At 47.3% G+C, this 16,668-nt stretch overlaps 1 protein-coding gene across 1 annotated transcript in view; it reads left to right on the top strand.

Annotated features, from left to right (window-relative positions):
* The window catches only part of COL23A1 (collagen type XXIII alpha 1 chain), a 190,205-nt gene that overhangs the window by 147,214 nt on the left and 26,323 nt on the right, over window positions 1-16,668 (top strand). The window contains exon 5 of the mRNA XM_086621813.1: window positions 891-917. Coding sequence (XP_086477939.1) covers window positions 891-917 — 27 coding nt within the window. The remainder of the gene's footprint in view (window positions 1-890; window positions 918-16,668) is intronic.

Below are 16,668 nucleotides of genomic sequence, written 5' to 3'. Positions count from 1 at the left end.
GCATGCTGACATAACCCCTGTTTATGGTAGCAGATGACATTGCTGTACCATATACATGCTTTACTGCCTACTTGTGTACCAGCTAATACTTAACAGCTCCTTCCAGGGAATCTGCCTTACGTCTGGCTTGCAGCAGGCTCCTCTGCTGTAGCCCACGGCGTGTTTAACGGCAGCTCGAGCTGTAAATGCCTTTGGGAACCCCCCCAAGGAGAGCAGAAAAGGTGAAATATCCTCAGTGGGTTGTGGCTTATTCCGCTGATCTTGTAGGTGTTACTAAGCAACTTCAGTAAGGTCTTTCCCCATAGCATCAACTTTACTTTCCGCTTCACTGCAAACCAAAACGAAGCTTAGAGGTGAGATGGGAGAGCTGCATCCTGTGAGGACATTAATGGATCTAAGACGGAGAAACTTTTATTGAGTCAGGTGCTGGAACAGGAGTTTGAAGCTCAGCGATTGCTCCTGGGCAGACGGGCTGTCCCAGCTGCTGGCTTGGCAGTGCTGCAGCCTGCCCAGCCTCTCCCTGGTGCCCAGGTGTTCCCGTACCTCTCGGTACCCATGTCCTGGAGCAGGCTTACGGCCAGGATCTGGTGTGTACCATGCACGTTCATGGCTTAGGGGTCAGCAAGAACTGACCACAGGCAGCAGGGATGGGTGGGAGTTGGCAAAAGCCTCGGTAAGTAGCTGAAGGGAAGCATGAGATAAAAATCTGGGGGAAATATGCCATTGGTGTGACCTTTCTGATAGGAAAATTGCGGTGAGAGGTGTCTCCAGAGAGAGTTTAGTCCCGAGGTCGTCTGGGGAGCCGATGTCCCCAAGCCCTGTCTGCTGCTATGTGTTGTCATGCTGCTACGGTGCGTTGACTGACTTTTGTCTCACTTGTCCCCCCACAGGGGCAGTCAGGACGCGATGGTTACCCGGTAACTCTGCTATTCCTTTTATTTTTATTCTCTTCTAATCTGCGCTCCATAGTCCTTTTCCATGACACTTGATTTTCTTTACCTGTCTTGGTCTCTTTTTTTTTTCCCCTTCTTCCCTCCATCTTCATCAGTGATAGCTTTTGAGGGTTTTAGCCCTAAAACTCAGAAGCCTGCGCAGTATTCTCCATTAATGTTCATAGGGGTGAAATAATTGAGTCTCTTCATGTTATTATTCACACTCTGGCCTGAAAGCACTCACTGGACTGCAAAGGTAGCGAAGGCTTTGAGGTTTGTCCCACTCACAGCTGTAGGTGGCCAAATTTGGGGACATCGGTGAAAGAGCTTCAGGTGTTGAGATAGGTCCTGATTTACCCATCTCCAAAAATTTTTCCCTGGGAGCAGAGGTGTCCTGCCAAGGCTGTCAGCAAGGAGAGTTTTTGCAGAGGCTCAGAGGAAGGGTAATTCGAGACGTTCTGCCCTTCCCTTCCCCTGCCCATGGGCACCACTGAAATGCATCTATGTTAGAGGGGGATGTCTTCTGGGGAATAAATAAAGCTGGTAATTTGGGGCTGTTAAAGGCTCTGAGCTGCTTTCTGCAGGAGGAGGGAGACCTTGTTCTGGCCAGATCCCAAAGTGCAGCCTGCCGGCTGCTCCCTCGGTCTGTGTTAGCGCACTTGGATGGCCACGGTGCTCTGGCTCAGAGGGACTCGATGGCTCGCCAGGGAGCAACCCCCACGCATAGACTCAGTGTAATGGGTTGGTAAAACTCACTGTGTAGATCCTCCATGTTCACAGCACGTTTCCAGCTCAGCTCCTGCTTTTGAACGGCGCAGTGAGTTCTGCACCACTTGATGCTCTGGAAGGGGCTTCTTGGCTATTTGCCCTGCCGTCCCATTTGTAAGGTCAAGAACTGTAGTTAGCCTTCTCCTTCCTGTGGTTGATGACCTTTCTTTTATTTTTTTTTTTTAATTCCCCCCCTTCCCCAAAGGAGCGTGTTAGGAAAACTCTCTCCTTGTCTCTGCCGGCTCGTGCCCTGGCCCGGTTCCCCCAAATGCCCATAAACCATGGAAGCATCTACAGAGTTTACTGTGTGCGATAGATTGAGAGCTCAAGGGAGGAGGATTGGAAGGGACATACAGAGTTGTTTTCAGTTTTCATTTCCCCTGGACGGCTGTGAGCATCCCTGCGGAGCACAGCAGCGTTCCCCCAGCAGCACCGGCCGCAGATGGGGGAGGGAGCTGTGAGATGGGGTTAATTTAGCAGAACGAGCCTGTGCCGCCATCGCATCCGTAACGCGAAACCACTCGGGGCTCCACTAATTGATTTTAATCAATGAAACTGAGCACGAAGGAGCGGTGGAGAAGCCGGCGGGCGAACGGGGCTGCTGCTTTCCAGGGCCGGGGCGGGCGCCGCGCGGTGGTTTGTCTCCCTCAGGCGGTACTTGCCCGCAGCGGGAGCTGCTGGCCCCGGCCCCGGCCCCCGCCCTGCCTGGAGGCGGCTGCGCTGCCCGTGCCGGCCCCGGCAGGGATGCTGGAGCCAGGCGGTTACACCAACGCACAAGTAGTTTGTTGAAAACTGAGAGTTTTAATATCTTCGAAATTCAGATGGGAGCCTTTGCTCTATTTGGACTCTTTCCAGGCAGTTTTAGGGTGGTTTATTGCCCTGGTGGGTTTGCCTCCTTCTCTGTGTTGGTTACGTTCTGGCAAAGCTTGTGCATGTGGTTCAGTTGCAGAGCTCTGGAAACTAGAAACGCTGGGAGGGAATAGTGGCTTTTCCCTAGGATGGAGCATCACCCCCAGCCTCTCTGGATGGACCGTGCCCGTCCCTACTCCTCAGGAAGGATTGTGGTGCTGCTCCTGCTCTCCTGGATGGTATCAGGGACTGGCAGTAACCTCCAGCTCTGCCACTACATCTGCACTGGGAAAATGGCATTAACGTCACTGAAATGTTGTTTTTTCTCCTCTCTCCTTCCTCCCTGAGACCTATAGTCCGGGCAAGATGTTCAGCTGGTCTTGTTCCTGACTTTGCAAAACTGGCTGAGCCAAACCCAGGCAAACACTGAATTAATGCATCTATATGGCTGTGGCCACGCTAATGAGCTTTATCTAATAATGAGGTGACAATAATTGCATTTCCAAAACAATATGTGTACCTGAAGAAGGAAGAAACTAAGCATAAAGCAGGCTTGTGGGTCTTATTCCGCAGAAACATACAGACAGGCTTTATTACATCCAGTTGCGTAGTCAAATTGATTTAGTTATTTAGTTCCCTTCAGGGTGATCAAATAAACTCGGAGCTGTTGCAGCAGGTGGATGTTGTGCAAATGCAGAAGCAGCAAGTGGATATTAAATGGTGTTTGGTGTTAGAGATAGGTGTGGTAACACGTGCATCCCTTGGCTAGCAGTGCTTTGAGTTTACTCGTGAGCTGCTAGTGTGTAACGGAGTTGCAAGTGATGGAGTCTTTAAAAGGATGAAGTGAACCAGAGCTCTGGAGATGTGACCCAAGGAGAAAACAACTTTTATAAGATGCTTTCAATGTTTTGATACTTGACATCCTAAGGTGAGGGGTTTGTGCCCTACAATAAAACTTTACAGCAGAATCAATTTCTTCTTTATGAAGTTCTGTTGGTTCATAATTATTGTTTTTAAAACCCAGAGAGGGTTTAGTTTCTAATTCTAGGACTATGGCATATCCTACTACCGTTACCATAACAGCTGTGAAGAATGTTGGGGTTTGTTGCTTTTGCTGTCTTGTTTGACATGGTTTTGACATGTCATTGAACGTGGATCATGGCACATACCTCAGCCTGAATTTCCGTGTAGGCTCCTACGGGCCAAGGGCTGCATGGGTCTGTCTTCTCTCCCCTTTCCCCAGTAACTTTTGAACTTGGCCCATTTCAGTCAAATTTGACAGAAGGGCAGAGACTGTGCAGATAATTAATTTAATGTGAGCTTTTGATATCAGAGGCAGGTAAAGGGAAAAAGAGCCTTTTTGATGCCCGTGGTGAGACGCGAGCTCATGCAGCCATACGCATCTTTGCCATATCGCCTGCTTCAGAGGTTGTCTGAAGATTGTCCTTTCTGACATTTTCTGTTTCTTTTTTAATCACAGTGCTGGGGAGGCTTTAAAAATGTTTTTCATCCCCCAGCCAATAATCTAATCCATTTTGAGGGTTTTCTAACAGATGAGGAAAGCTGATGTTGGGAGGGTGAAACTCGTGCTGCCAGATTTGTAACTGCATTTAACAAATAATGAACAACATAAAACGTCTCCTCTGTGGTTAATCCAGTTACACGTGGTGGAAATTGCATCCAGCCCAGGTTGGGCAGAGGAGGCTCCCATGGGCTCTCACAGACACCAGTGGCTGGTGTACAAGGCAGAAGACTTGCTGCCCTTCTCGTTTTAGCTCCCAAGACAGCTGGCTCCTGGGGAGCAGAAGAGTCTCCAAGAGCCAATTTAAGAGCCAATACATTGAACATCATTCAGGTTTTACAGAGGCTTGAACATGGGTCGTGTGTGTGTGCTCTCTGGAGAACTGAGGGCAGAGAAAGGCAAAAGATCTATTTTGTGTCTAAAAGACCTGCGATTTTTTCTTTTTTTTTTTTTTCTCTTCTTGGCTGTGTAATTTGCAAACAATAATGATGGCAGTGATCATCATAAGCTTCTGGATTTTGGGGTGCAAATCTGATTAGTCTGAGAGCCTGCCTTGCACCTCTTGAGCTTGCAAGAATGCAAGTGAAAGTGCCAGGGAGGAGGCATTTACTCTTTTTAAAGCAAAAACACTAATCTTAGGAATCTGTTTTAGAGAAAATGACCTAAAAAAACTTCTGAGGCGAAGTAGAGCGCTTTGCCCCAAAGGTGGAGGAGAACCAGCAGATTGCTTTTCTCATCTGACATCTTCTGCATGGTCCTTCTCGCAGAATACTGTGATGTTCCTCTTGGTCTTTGTGCTGGTGGTGGTAGGCTGGAGTAACATGTAGGTGTGTAGTGGATGGTGTCCTGGGGTGAACTGAAAACAACAGGTTAAGTGATGCCTTTATACAGAAATCAAAATTACAAATTGGTAATTACAGACTGATTACAGGACTCCTTTGATTCATTAGAGATGTAGTGATAAAAATGCTGCAAAATGAGCAGTTCAGGAGAGAAAATGACAGTTTTCTAGACGCAGTCCTCAGCAACCTGATGTACCTTTGCTTAGCCCTGCCTGGTGGTATCGCTGTGTCTGCAGCCCCCCTGCTCAGGGACCTGACCAGCAGCTGTGGGGACGGTGGGGGGGCCCTGGTTGTCCTCGCTCTGGGCTTTGCACAGGTCCAGGCGTGTGCTGAGATCCCCCTGCTGCTGCGGAGGGCATTGCTGCAGGACGGCTGCCAGCTGCTGCTGGTTTAACCACATTGTTTTGCTCTGGTGCTTCCCATCACCAGCCTTTCCGAAGAGATGACAGCAGCCCTTAGATCAGATTGACAAGGAAAATTTGGATGACACCTTTAGCCTTTGCCAAAAGACCACCTGGCCCATCCCCAACCTGAAGTGCAGCCCTGAAGTTTGAGCTTGAGTTGGCACAAGGGCGCACAGGAGCAGAGGAAGAGCAGATGTGCGACCGCCGCGATGATGGAAATGTTTCTTGTTGGGCAGAACCAGGTGCTGGGACCAGGATCCCCTGGGCCTTGTCCCGAGCCGTGCTTTCAGAGGTGAGGAGCGTCCATGCTGCAGGGTGGTTCCCCCAACTTGATGCGCTGTCAGCGTGTTGGGGGGCATCTGCCCTGGTGAAGCTGGGAGGGGAGCAGGGGAGCGGCTGTGCAGCTGTGCAGCTGCATCTGGGCAGGAGAGGAAAAAAGAGAAAATAAGGAGCAGATGGAAGAGCCAAAGTGTGAGTAGGCTTTGCAGCTGACCTTTCAGTCCAGACAGATCTTCCCAGTACGTAGCTGTTTAATGGAGTCAAATAACGTGTATGGAGGGGAGAAGCAGTGGTTGGGTGATGCTTTTAGCGGCCTTGCACCCATCGCTTTCCCTGCCCCATGCAGGGATGGTTTTATACTTGCCTTCAAACTACTCAGCTGTCCTCCTGCATGATATTTCTCCTCTTTTCCAATGAGATGCTGCATTTTCGGTTCACCAGAACCCATTTCCTTCCCTCTTCCCATCTACCAGAGAGGCCTTTTGAAGCCAAAGTCTCTGTTTCTTGAGAGTTTCATCTGCCTCTCCTACTCATCCTCCCTAAAATCAGTCTCTGTTACGCCTCTACGTGACATCTCGAATGGAGGGTTGTCACTTCAAGTGGGAAGGAACCAAAAGAATTAAGTTGATTAATGAGGGGAATTACTTCATGTGCATGTCTTCATTAATAAAAAGCAGAGCAGGGAAGATGCTTTGCAGAAAAAAAAAAAAAGTATGATATGAAACAGAGTTGTCTCCTATTTTATACATTTTCCTTAGAATGCTAGCATCTATTTTTAGTTGAGCAGATTGTTATTCATTTTGTTCCTCCAGCATATAATGTTTGCCTTCTGAATTTTGTGAATCACTTGTGTGTTGCCTGAAAGAGCCCAGGCACCATCCTGCCCATCTCTCTTAACAGTGGGAACTCTTTGGGAAGGTGGGGAGAAAAGGCTTCAAGTTCTGTCGGCTTGGAAGTAATGCAGCTTGTTACACAAAATAATTCAGTATTGAGTAATAGCATCTTTTTCCAATGACAGGTAGCTACATCAATATAATCAATCAACAGACTTATGGTAAAGGAGAGACACAACACAGGTGTTGCTCAGTGCTGGCACACCTTTTGGGGAATAATTGCTCAGTCAAAATTGAAATACTCTTGTACAGGCTGTTCTCAGGTCTTTAATGTCCACCTCACGCTAAGGAGCTGTCGGAGGTAAGCAGCTCAGCATCTTCAGAAACTTTATTTTGGGAGCTGGGCACGGTGAGCTAATACCTTCCCCTGGCTACAGTGTTGTAAATGCAGAGTTATCCCCTGAAGTCAGCTGTAAAGCCTGTAGCCGGAAGTCAACTTGTAAGGATGATAAACTCTGGTTTTAATTAATTTGCAAGATGTAAAGTGAAGCCAAATGTGTTTTCTGCACTCATGTCTGGGAGAGGGGTTGGAACAGCACATGCAGAAGGGATGTTGGTTCCTTGACTTGCGTGACCCCAGCGCAGTGGAGCGGCGTGGCAGGGGCTCTGGTGGCAGCTCCAGACCTTGGCTGTAACCAACGGAGTTTGGGGTTTTCTCTCTTCAGCAATTAAGAATTCCAACCAGGGTAGATAACTTAGCAAGGGAAAGTCTGTGCCAGCTGTTTGTGTGCGATCCGTAAATGTATTATAAACGCAGACAGGCTGATGTGTGGGAAATGAGGAACATGTGCCCAAGCCCGTTCCTGGTGGCAGTTCCTCTGTCCAGTTGTGGTCCCTCAGAGTTTACCAGAAAGCTCCAAGACGTTACTTAGCCAGGCGTTTTGGAAATGGCAACACCAGAAAACCAGATGTGACATTAATAATAAACTGCTTTTTCAGGAGAACTGTAGAAGTAACTTGGAACAGGACTGCCTGATGACTTGATGAGTTGCCTCCATCTACGCAATTATCTCCAAGCCCTGTTTGGGCACGCTCAGGGCGCAGCTTGGGAGAGTCGCAGGAGGAGCCGTGCGTAGCTCAAGATTGCTCCGTGCCCAAACCAGAGCAACAGGCAGAGGTTTAACTCTTCAGGAGAGCTGCCAGAAATCCCATGCGAGATATGGGAGACCACACTGCATGGTCAGACCTCATGGGCTGTACGGAAGAGCGTGGGGATCTCAGGCTTTTCCTGTTTTTTTCACACTAGGCGGATGCTTTCCAGACCCTGGGTGGTAGCTCATGCATAGACACAGAGTGCCTGTATGTCGCATGGGTGTTTTGATTGGTCGTGCATGCACAGAACTAAAAAATTTCATATTTAACATCTGGCATTGCTAGACTTAGATATTTTCAAATACTGTGACATGTGATCGGTATCTATCCCCAAAACAAAGGCTTCTGTTGGTAAGTTGGCTGTTTAGTTTTCTTAGCTATAGGTTCGTCAAGGTCATAACTCTAATTTAGGGTTCGGTCCTGTGTGTGTTCTTGTGTGTATTTTACTCATAAATATTCAGACTTCAGGGAGCGTCTCCTGTGAATGAAGTCATTTGCACACATACTTCTCCCAGTAAGAGCCCAAAAGACAGAAGTAACAAATATTCGTTTTACAAGGCAAACTTTGTAGCTCTGGTCTTTTTTCGGTTTATTTTAATATCAGTTTTGTGGCCAATTCACGTAATTATTTGCCTAGAGGGGAAAACCTCTTTAAACAGGGAAAGCAGATCCAGTGTATTTTCCTGCTTTCCAGAGTTTACTGGCTCTCTGATGTGGAGACAACAATGATTTTGTAAAGACCAGCTCTTCCTGGCAGCAGTTTATTTTTCTTTTGATTTAGAGGTAATTCTTCCACAGGGAAAATAAAAAGTTGTCTTACATCCCACCCAGTAGAGGAATTGCAGATGCATTTGTTTATCTTCCGCACTTCTAGCGTTTCTGGCCGGGAAGAGGAGAGGGCCTGGCGAAGGTGCCGATGACAACAGCAAGGAGAACTTTTCTGCACAGTCAGATTTCCGATATGTCACACGCACGACTTTTCAGGTGATGACTTAGACCCAGCAGGTCACCTTATCCCAAGCTGGCTGATGCCAGGGGAGGCTTGGCAACGAGGACAGCTGTGAGGATCGATGGTGGAGAAGGTCCTTCACCACCCAACGCCCTGGCTGAAGCAGGGATTTGGTTTCTGGCTTCTCGTGCTGCTCTTCTGCTGGTTCCCCGCTGCGAGTGCAGCTGGTGCATCTGCATCTCTGTTTGCAGCGCCTCTGGGCACAGCCGTGTGGTACCCAGGCTTGGCTGGTAGGCAGAGGAAAACTGAGAAAAACCAAGAAGTTTGCTCATTAACTGCAAAAGAGAGGTAATCCAAACAGCAACTGTCAGCTGGGGATGGCACTGGTGGGGGAAGAATATAAAGGCAGCAAGAGGCTGAAGCGTTTGCTTGAAATGCCAATATTTCTCCAAAACAATTGCTTACCGACTTCAAAATTACCTTCCTGCTACAGAGGCCATCTCTCTCATAGTTGGACATTAAACAAAAAAAACATCCAAAACCCAATTGGGCACCAAATGCTTGAAACAAGCAGTTGCACAGAACACATGGAACTCATTTAGGCCTCAGAAATTTGGGGGAAGTGGGGGGACTCTTTCTTCCATAAAAGCACTTTGTTGTTTTGGAAGAAAAGTGGTGCAATGTGATGCACAGATGAGTGAGCTCTTCCTTCTGAAACGATGCTGAGCAGCAGATAAGCTGATCGGACGTGCCAGGGCACTCCCTGCAGTTGGCTGTGGCAACTCCCCTTTCCCTTTCCCTTTCCCTTTCCCTTTCCCTTTCCCTTTCCCTTTCCCTTTCCCTTTCCCTTTCCCTTTCCCTTTCCCTTTCCCTTTCCCTTTCCCTTTCCCTTTCCCTTTCCCTTTCCCTTTCCCTTTCCCTTTCCCTTTCCCTTTCCCTTTCCCTTTCCCTTTCCCTTTCCCTTTCCCTTTCCCTTTCCCTTTCCCTTTCCCTTTCCTTTCCCTTTCCCTTTCCCTTTCCCTTTTCCCTTTCCCTTTCCCTTTCCCTTTCCCTTTCCCTTTCCCTTTCCCTTTCCCTTTCCCTTTCCCTTTCCCTCGGAGGAGCAAACGGACCCGCTCTGTTGTGGCATTTCATTGTGTTTTATCTGAGTAACCTCAGTTGTAAACCCAACTGGTGTCTCGTGCAGCTCCAGCCCAGTGTTTGCTTTCCACTTTGCACCAGTCAGTGTTAGATTTGCTTCCAGGTGTTTTCTTGAGCATCTTTGAGAAGCTGTCCTGCAAAACAAGGAGAGAGGTCTGCGGACAGATGGAAAGAGGCACATCTCATGTTTAAGGAAGAGGAGAAAAGGTCCCTTATCTCAACAAAGCCCTGATGAAGGTGGTTGGCATGTCTGGGAACCAAAGCACTCCGATGAGTCCACACCAGCGATGCAAAGGAGGGGCCGAACAGCTGGCAGGGCCCTTATGCTGCCCCAAAAAAGTTCTCAGAATAGGGTTTGAGGTTTTATTTCTGGTTTTGGTTGTTGTTTTTTTTTCTTTTCCCAAGGATTTCAGGATCCTTTGCAAGCGTTCCCACCCTGTTGCAGGGGCCAGCTGTGCGTGGCCACCGGATGCCCTGCCTGGACCAGCCCAGCCTTCGAGGTGGCTGCTCCCTTGCAGAGCCCCGCAGTCTGGTTTGCATTATGGGTGAAGCTTTTTAACAAATTACTGCTTCTTTCTGCTCCGTTTCCATCAAAGAATGGGCAAAGGCTGCCCAACAGTCTGAGGACAGATTTTTTTTTTTTTTTTTTTTGGAATAGCGCACGAATTTGTGGGGGTTTTTTTGGGCTGGTTTGTTAACACACGCTTGGCTCTTATCAGGCTGCTGCTCTGAATCGTTTGCCTGACACCTCTGTTGGGGGATTTCTTGGTGCCAGTTCTTGGTGCCAGCTTGGGCTGTGGGACGTGGTTCCCCCCAAGAAAGGTTTCAGAGGAGCTTTTAGGGGTTTGGTGATGCTGAGCCCCACTAGATGCTGTGGGTAATGCCTGGGGTGCACTCAGGTGGCCTTTTTGGAAAGAAATTTGGGAGAGGAGTGAGAGCTGCCACAGCTGAGGGGGCTCTGCAGGCAAGGGGAGGGCTCAGCTCGCCCCACTGCCCGGACCAGCCCCCTCAGGATCACCCCTGAAACTGGGGTCGGATGTTAGATGCAGGGCTGCGGTTTGCAGGGAAATATATTTTGGGGAGCCCTTAATTGTGCCGCTCTCTAAAATGAAATAGGTTTTTTTTTAGCCTGGCTCTAAGGCCATGCAGGACAGCAGCAACAAATGGAATAGAGTGGGGAAGTGAACCAAAGCAGAAGATGGTTTCCCGTTAATCCCTCAAAAGCTCAGCAACAGTGAATTGTGCCCCAAAATCTTATACACCCAGCTGTCTCCAGACATGGGGTAACACACACGTATGGGCAGAAGTGGCCATGCCTGGATTTCAAAGTCCTCTTGCTTCTTGTGCTACACCACGTGTGCGGTTTGGTCTGTCAAGGGAAGTCGAATGCAAAGGCTGTGCAACAGCTTTTCTGACACAAGTGCCTCCTATTGTGCTTTGAATCCAGAGCTGTCCCAGCTGGGAGCTGCCACTGCTAATAGGCATTTCTCTTACCTGCTGCTCTTGTGATAAATCACAGAATGGTTTGGGTTGGAAGGGACCTTCAAGACCATCTAGTTCCAACCTCCTGCCACGGGCAGGGACACCTTCCACGGCACCAGGTTGCTCAAAGCCTCATCCAACCTGGCCTTGAACACTGCCAGGGATGGGGCAGCCACAACTTCTCTGGGCAACCTGTTCCAGTGCCTCACCACTCTCATTGTAAAAAATTTCTTCCTTAGATTTAATCGAAATCTCCCCTCTTTCAGTTTAAAGCCATTGCCCTTTGTCCTATCACTACGTGCCCTTATGTGCCAGTGAAGCCTGACTTTTAAATTAGTTTTTGATCCAGGAATACAACTTAGTGGTTGAATAAATACCCACATCTGGCTTATCTTTTACTTCTATGACATCTTGCTGTCTTCTTGGAGAAGACTCTAAATAGGGTGATACTTGTGTGCAGAAAGCTGTGGTCTCCATGCCTTGCTGCCAGCCTTGGTTGGGACACAGGTGCCGTTAAGGCTGATTTGGGGGCTGGTGGCAGCCCTGGGGAGGTTGGGGGGGGGGGGGGCATCTGCCCCACCAGAGGTACTTGTGTTCGCAAGAAGATATTAGCTAAATCAGCAAAGGTTGGATGTATGTAAAGCTTGACTCATGCAAAACTGGGACCTCGGTGAATGCTGTGTGTAAATGGTTTCCTTGTTAAATTAAAAAAACAGGTTATTTATCAGGGCTTGCTTTGGAGCTTTGCTCTTTCTAGTGATTTTGAAAATAAGGAGAAAAAAAAAAAAGATGTTTTATTGATTTACCTGGAAAATATGTTTAGAAGACCTGTATCTCTTGTGGGGCAGCCGAGCTATTTAGTTTCCCTCTTTTCAGTTTTTTTTTCTTCTGTTTTTAAAGCAAATACACTGATGCGTGACGTGGCAAGTGTAAATTATTTTCAAGTTCAAACAATTAGTCTTACAAACATTAAAAAATAATCATGTCTTATCAACATCACTGTTTTGTTACACTGTGCTTGTAAGAACTGTAGAAGCTATTTGATTTGGGCTTTTTTAAAATGAAGCAAAACCTATCACCTAGTAATGAAAAAATAGGTTTTGGGTTTGCATGCAGTCATGGACCAAACTTCTGTTGGACAATACTGAATTAGCTTTTTCAAATGAAGAAACAGAGAAAATTAGTAGCAAAGGATTGTTAATAATCATGTTCATGCTGAAAAATTTTTATTTATTTACTTTTAAGTGCAGGGCAGCAATCCCATCCCATCCCATCCTATTCCCATGAGACCATCCACACTATAGATAACCATGAAGCTATCGTGACTTTAATGATCTTAATGCTTAAATAGGACAGCTCCTGGTAGGAACGTTTCCAATGCTGTGTTGTGCTGCAGGCTGACACGATTTTGAGGTCTCACACCAGGGACCCCAGAGGTCAGGGCAGATGCAGGAGGAACCTCTCACCACAGACTTGTCCACTGCAGACGGTGTGTGCGCAGGATGATTCCTTGCATGCATGCAGTTTATGTCTTCACAGATATTTAAATGACGTTATTTGGAAGGGCGAACGATTACTGTAGCAGAGGCAGTATTGGATGGAGTAGAAACTCACTTTTCTATAAGGACATCTGGTCCTTCTGCACTGAGGACTTTTGGGAGGGAGGAGGGGTAGCAGTAATGGGTATGAGGACGAGGTGACATCCCAGAGCATCTCTTGTACTCGATTCATTGGCAGTTAGCGCCAGCGATTCTCAGCTGCTATTTAGAGGACTCACATTTCATCTCTTAGTCCCTTTTCTCCCCTTTTCCTTCAGCGGGGAAGCTCGGAGGAGCCACAGCAACCTTGGCTGCCCTTCTTCACTTTCCTTGTGATGGGTCTGGCAGGGCATGCTTGGCCACAGCTTTTGCCAGAGCTTTCTTCTCATACAAAAATGTGCTGAGGAACCGCATCGCCGGCGGACACCGTCCCGCTTGCGAAGATTTAGTGTTGCCTGTGGGGAAGGGTGGTCCCTGCTCGCTGGCTGCACTGCAAACCATCCCACCTAATGCCCCAGGGCCCTTCTCAGGGCTACTAAAATATTGCTGTGCTGGTTTGTTCTGACACTTCTCTCCTTTTCAAATGTAAGCTTTTACCGTTTTTCAAAACCACAGAGACAAAGATTGAAGGCAGCCCTTTGAATTTGTTAAAATTTGACAGCAGGGTTCCTTCCGGCTCCTGTGCTAATTTTTAGCAGAGCAGGAAACATTAAAAATAATCATGAGAGAAGATTTCCCAACTCAGAAGGATTGTCCTCTTAATAATCTCTGGCTTTGTTTTCACTGATATTTTTCCCCCTTGAAATTCCTGTAACACTGCTAGAGCAAGCACATCCCTGGCAACGGCAGTAACGGCACTGGAAGAGGAAGGCAGAGGGCCAGTGAGCCAGGCTGGCACCTGGGCTCGCTTTGAGCAGGGCTCAGGGATGTACGGAGGAAATGGTTATTATTTATTGGAACAGCTTTTGCATGTAAGTCAAAGCTTGCAAGCCCCACACCTTCCCTTTTTGGCGAGCTCAAAACTTCCCGAGCCTTCAGCTGCTCTCAGCATTGAGTGCATCTCACTTTCACAATGAGAGGTGACGTTTTGGTGCTACACCCCAAGACTTCTGAGCTTCTACTGTAAAACAAAACAAAACAACTTGAAATTCATTTTAAAATGTATCCGAATGTAACATCTTCCTCTGAAGTTGAAATGTTGCATGGCCATACCAAGGCGTGCAGCAAGAGCCCGTGATGTAGTAACAAGCTCTGCTCAAGCCCCCAACATCTTACCTGTCCTGCATCTGTGTTCTCAGCATCATTGTATAAATATAGATCGCTAAATAATATATCATTAATGTATACCATAAAATAGATATCATTATATAAATAATATCTCTACGATGGCAGTAGGGATGCACCATTGTTTGGGTCATTACACCTGCAGGAACACCATGTGCTTATGTTACTGTTTGTTGAGGGGTAAAACCAAGGTGAGTAATTGCAATTACTGCTCACCCCTGCTCCGTGTCGCCAGCTCCTCCTGCCCTGGCAGCCTGAGGGCTCCAGCCAGATGTTCCAGATATGTTTTCTTTATCAAACAGACAGCAGTGTTTCCTCTTTTCTCTTCAAATGTGGAGGATGCCCTGCAGAGCCATGTTGCCCTGACACCGAACACAGGCGGTCCTTACTGGTGCGTGGTGAGAAAATGAGATCTGAGTTAGTTACAGCTAGGAGTGGGCTCCAACATCCACCGAACAGTGTTGGCTGGGACAACATCAGTGTTGTCTTCCTCGAAGCACCCAGAATTGATGGGTTGCAGTGATGGTTTTGGTCACAGCCATGCTTCAGGGAAGGCTGATTTTCCCTCTGCCTTGTCTTGAAGCATCAGGTTTGTCGTAGGCAGAAAGTTCATCCCTTCTTGTTGTAGTGAGCATTTAAATTACGTAAAGTGTCATCACTGTGTGTGTGATTCGGAGCGGAAAGCTTGTAATCGAGAGCGGGCAAAGGCAGGAGTGAAATTTACCCCTGGGAGAGAAGCACAGCATGAAGCCACTGCAGTGATTTCTCTTACTTGGGCCCTGTAATAGGATGTCTAGAAAACTCACCTTTTTCTTACACTTTGTGCTGGTTGTTTAAGTGGAAGTGATTTTTGTGCCCCCCAAAATGAAAACTTCTATAGATGTGGTTTTTGATGGGGGGAATGGGGAATTACGTGTTGTTTTCCTGTTCCTTAGTTATCAGATAAACTAAGGATTCCTTCATCTTTAATTAAAGTGACATGGAGCAGAATACAAATAGACGACAATGATGTCAGCACATGGATGCTCCTGAAATTTGCAGGCAATCAAGTGAGCAAGCCCAGATTTTGGATACTCTCTCCAACTTTGCACATGCAATCCTCTGGCTGCTTTTGGAAGCCCTGACTCTGCTCACACAGACGTTTGGGTAGGTAGAGCAGAGTCGATTATATCTCCACCTCAGACTAGCAAAACGTTTAAAAGTCTTAGTCTTGTCCGTTCAGTGGTGCAGCTGGCCAAGAGCCCCTTTGAAGGCGATGGATATTGTTTCTCTCAAACATTAATTGTGTTCCCTCAAACAAACATCCTTTGAATAGGCCATTGTTTTTCCTTCTGGATGTCCCTTTGCGGACTGATACAAGAATAGCTAAAAGCTGATGAATTGGTATTGTAAATTTAAAAAAATAAAAACAAACCAAACATATTTCTGGGATTTCTACTCCTTTGAGAAGTTGAATGCACTACAAGTTTTCTACTCAGGTCCCACGTCTTGTCCTCTGGAAGCCAGAGAGCTGTGTTGGGAGCTTCAGGTGAACCATCTCAAATAATCAGTAGTTTCGGAAAAGACGGTCCGTGAACCTGATGCCTTTCCCAGGTGTTATAATGTAAGGAATGGAGGTGAGAGAAAGCCTGGAGGGGGGTGTTAGGGGAAGAAGCAGTAGTTTGGTTGTGACCTTCAAGCCTATGTGTTAATGAATACAATGGCATTCATTTATATTTTTCATTACTGCTGTGTAGCAGTTGTGTACTTGTAATTCTGTATGAGAAACAATATACCTCATGTGAATGTTTGGTCACTCCAGAAATCTTGTGTGTAAAGAAAAACCCATTCATTTTCAGGTGAAATCTCTCGTACAGGTCCTCTGGTCTTTATAACGCAGGGACCGATGTCCTGCCCAGAATTCAGCTGCCTGGATTTCTCTCTTTTTCCTAACAGAGCTGCATTCCCACCATGGTTTCACATTCCAAGCCCAGTCACCACAGGCACTGCGGACTGATTTATTCCTTATCGATGGCTAGAGCTGTGAGCTGGAAGGATGCTGTTTTTAATGCAGCCACTCTTCTCTTACATATCTTTCTCTATTCTGCTCAATTTCACCATCACAGATTTAAACGGAACCAAAAAAAGTTCACCCTGATTGGTTCCCTGAGAAATACAGAAAATTTTGACCCTTTATCCTTGAGTTATACAATAGTCCAAACTGGATCAGGCTTTGCTGCAGGGACACAGCCCCCGGCTCCCTCTGGAGCAGATCCTCACCCAGCAAAGCCCATAAGTGCATGTTGGAAATCTGGAGGTGGAAGCAGGTGTCCAAGGGCTTCACTGACTGGTGACCATCGAGCCGTGTCTCTTCAGGAATGGTTTGCAGGGCTGAACCTTCTTTGGGTTTAAATGAGGGAAGGTTTTAAGTTCTCAGGCAGCGAGTGGTGGGTGGGTGGAAATGCTGTTCTGGGTTTCAACTGAAACTGTTGGGTTTTGAACTGCTTCTCTCCGTCCCCAAGTGCCTGTGTACCAGCTCCAGCTGACAGCAGGGGCAGCTTGGGCTTTGTCCGTGGGTCTTGGGGCATCTGTGCTTCCTCTACCCACGTGCATCCTTCCTCAAAATTCAGGTTTCCTATGGCCCAATACGTTCAGTGATTTTGTGTTAATTAAGGACTTGCATACTAGAAATGGTGGGGAAATAACCATTTATCG

This window comes from Tauraco erythrolophus, chromosome 16, assembly GCF_009769465.1.
Source record: "Tauraco erythrolophus isolate bTauEry1 chromosome 16, bTauEry1.pri, whole genome shotgun sequence".
Lineage (NCBI taxonomy): Eukaryota > Metazoa > Chordata > Aves > Musophagiformes > Musophagidae > Tauraco > Tauraco erythrolophus.
The sequence above is the reverse complement of the archived record's forward strand: the minus strand, read 5'-3'. Positions and strand labels throughout refer to the sequence as shown.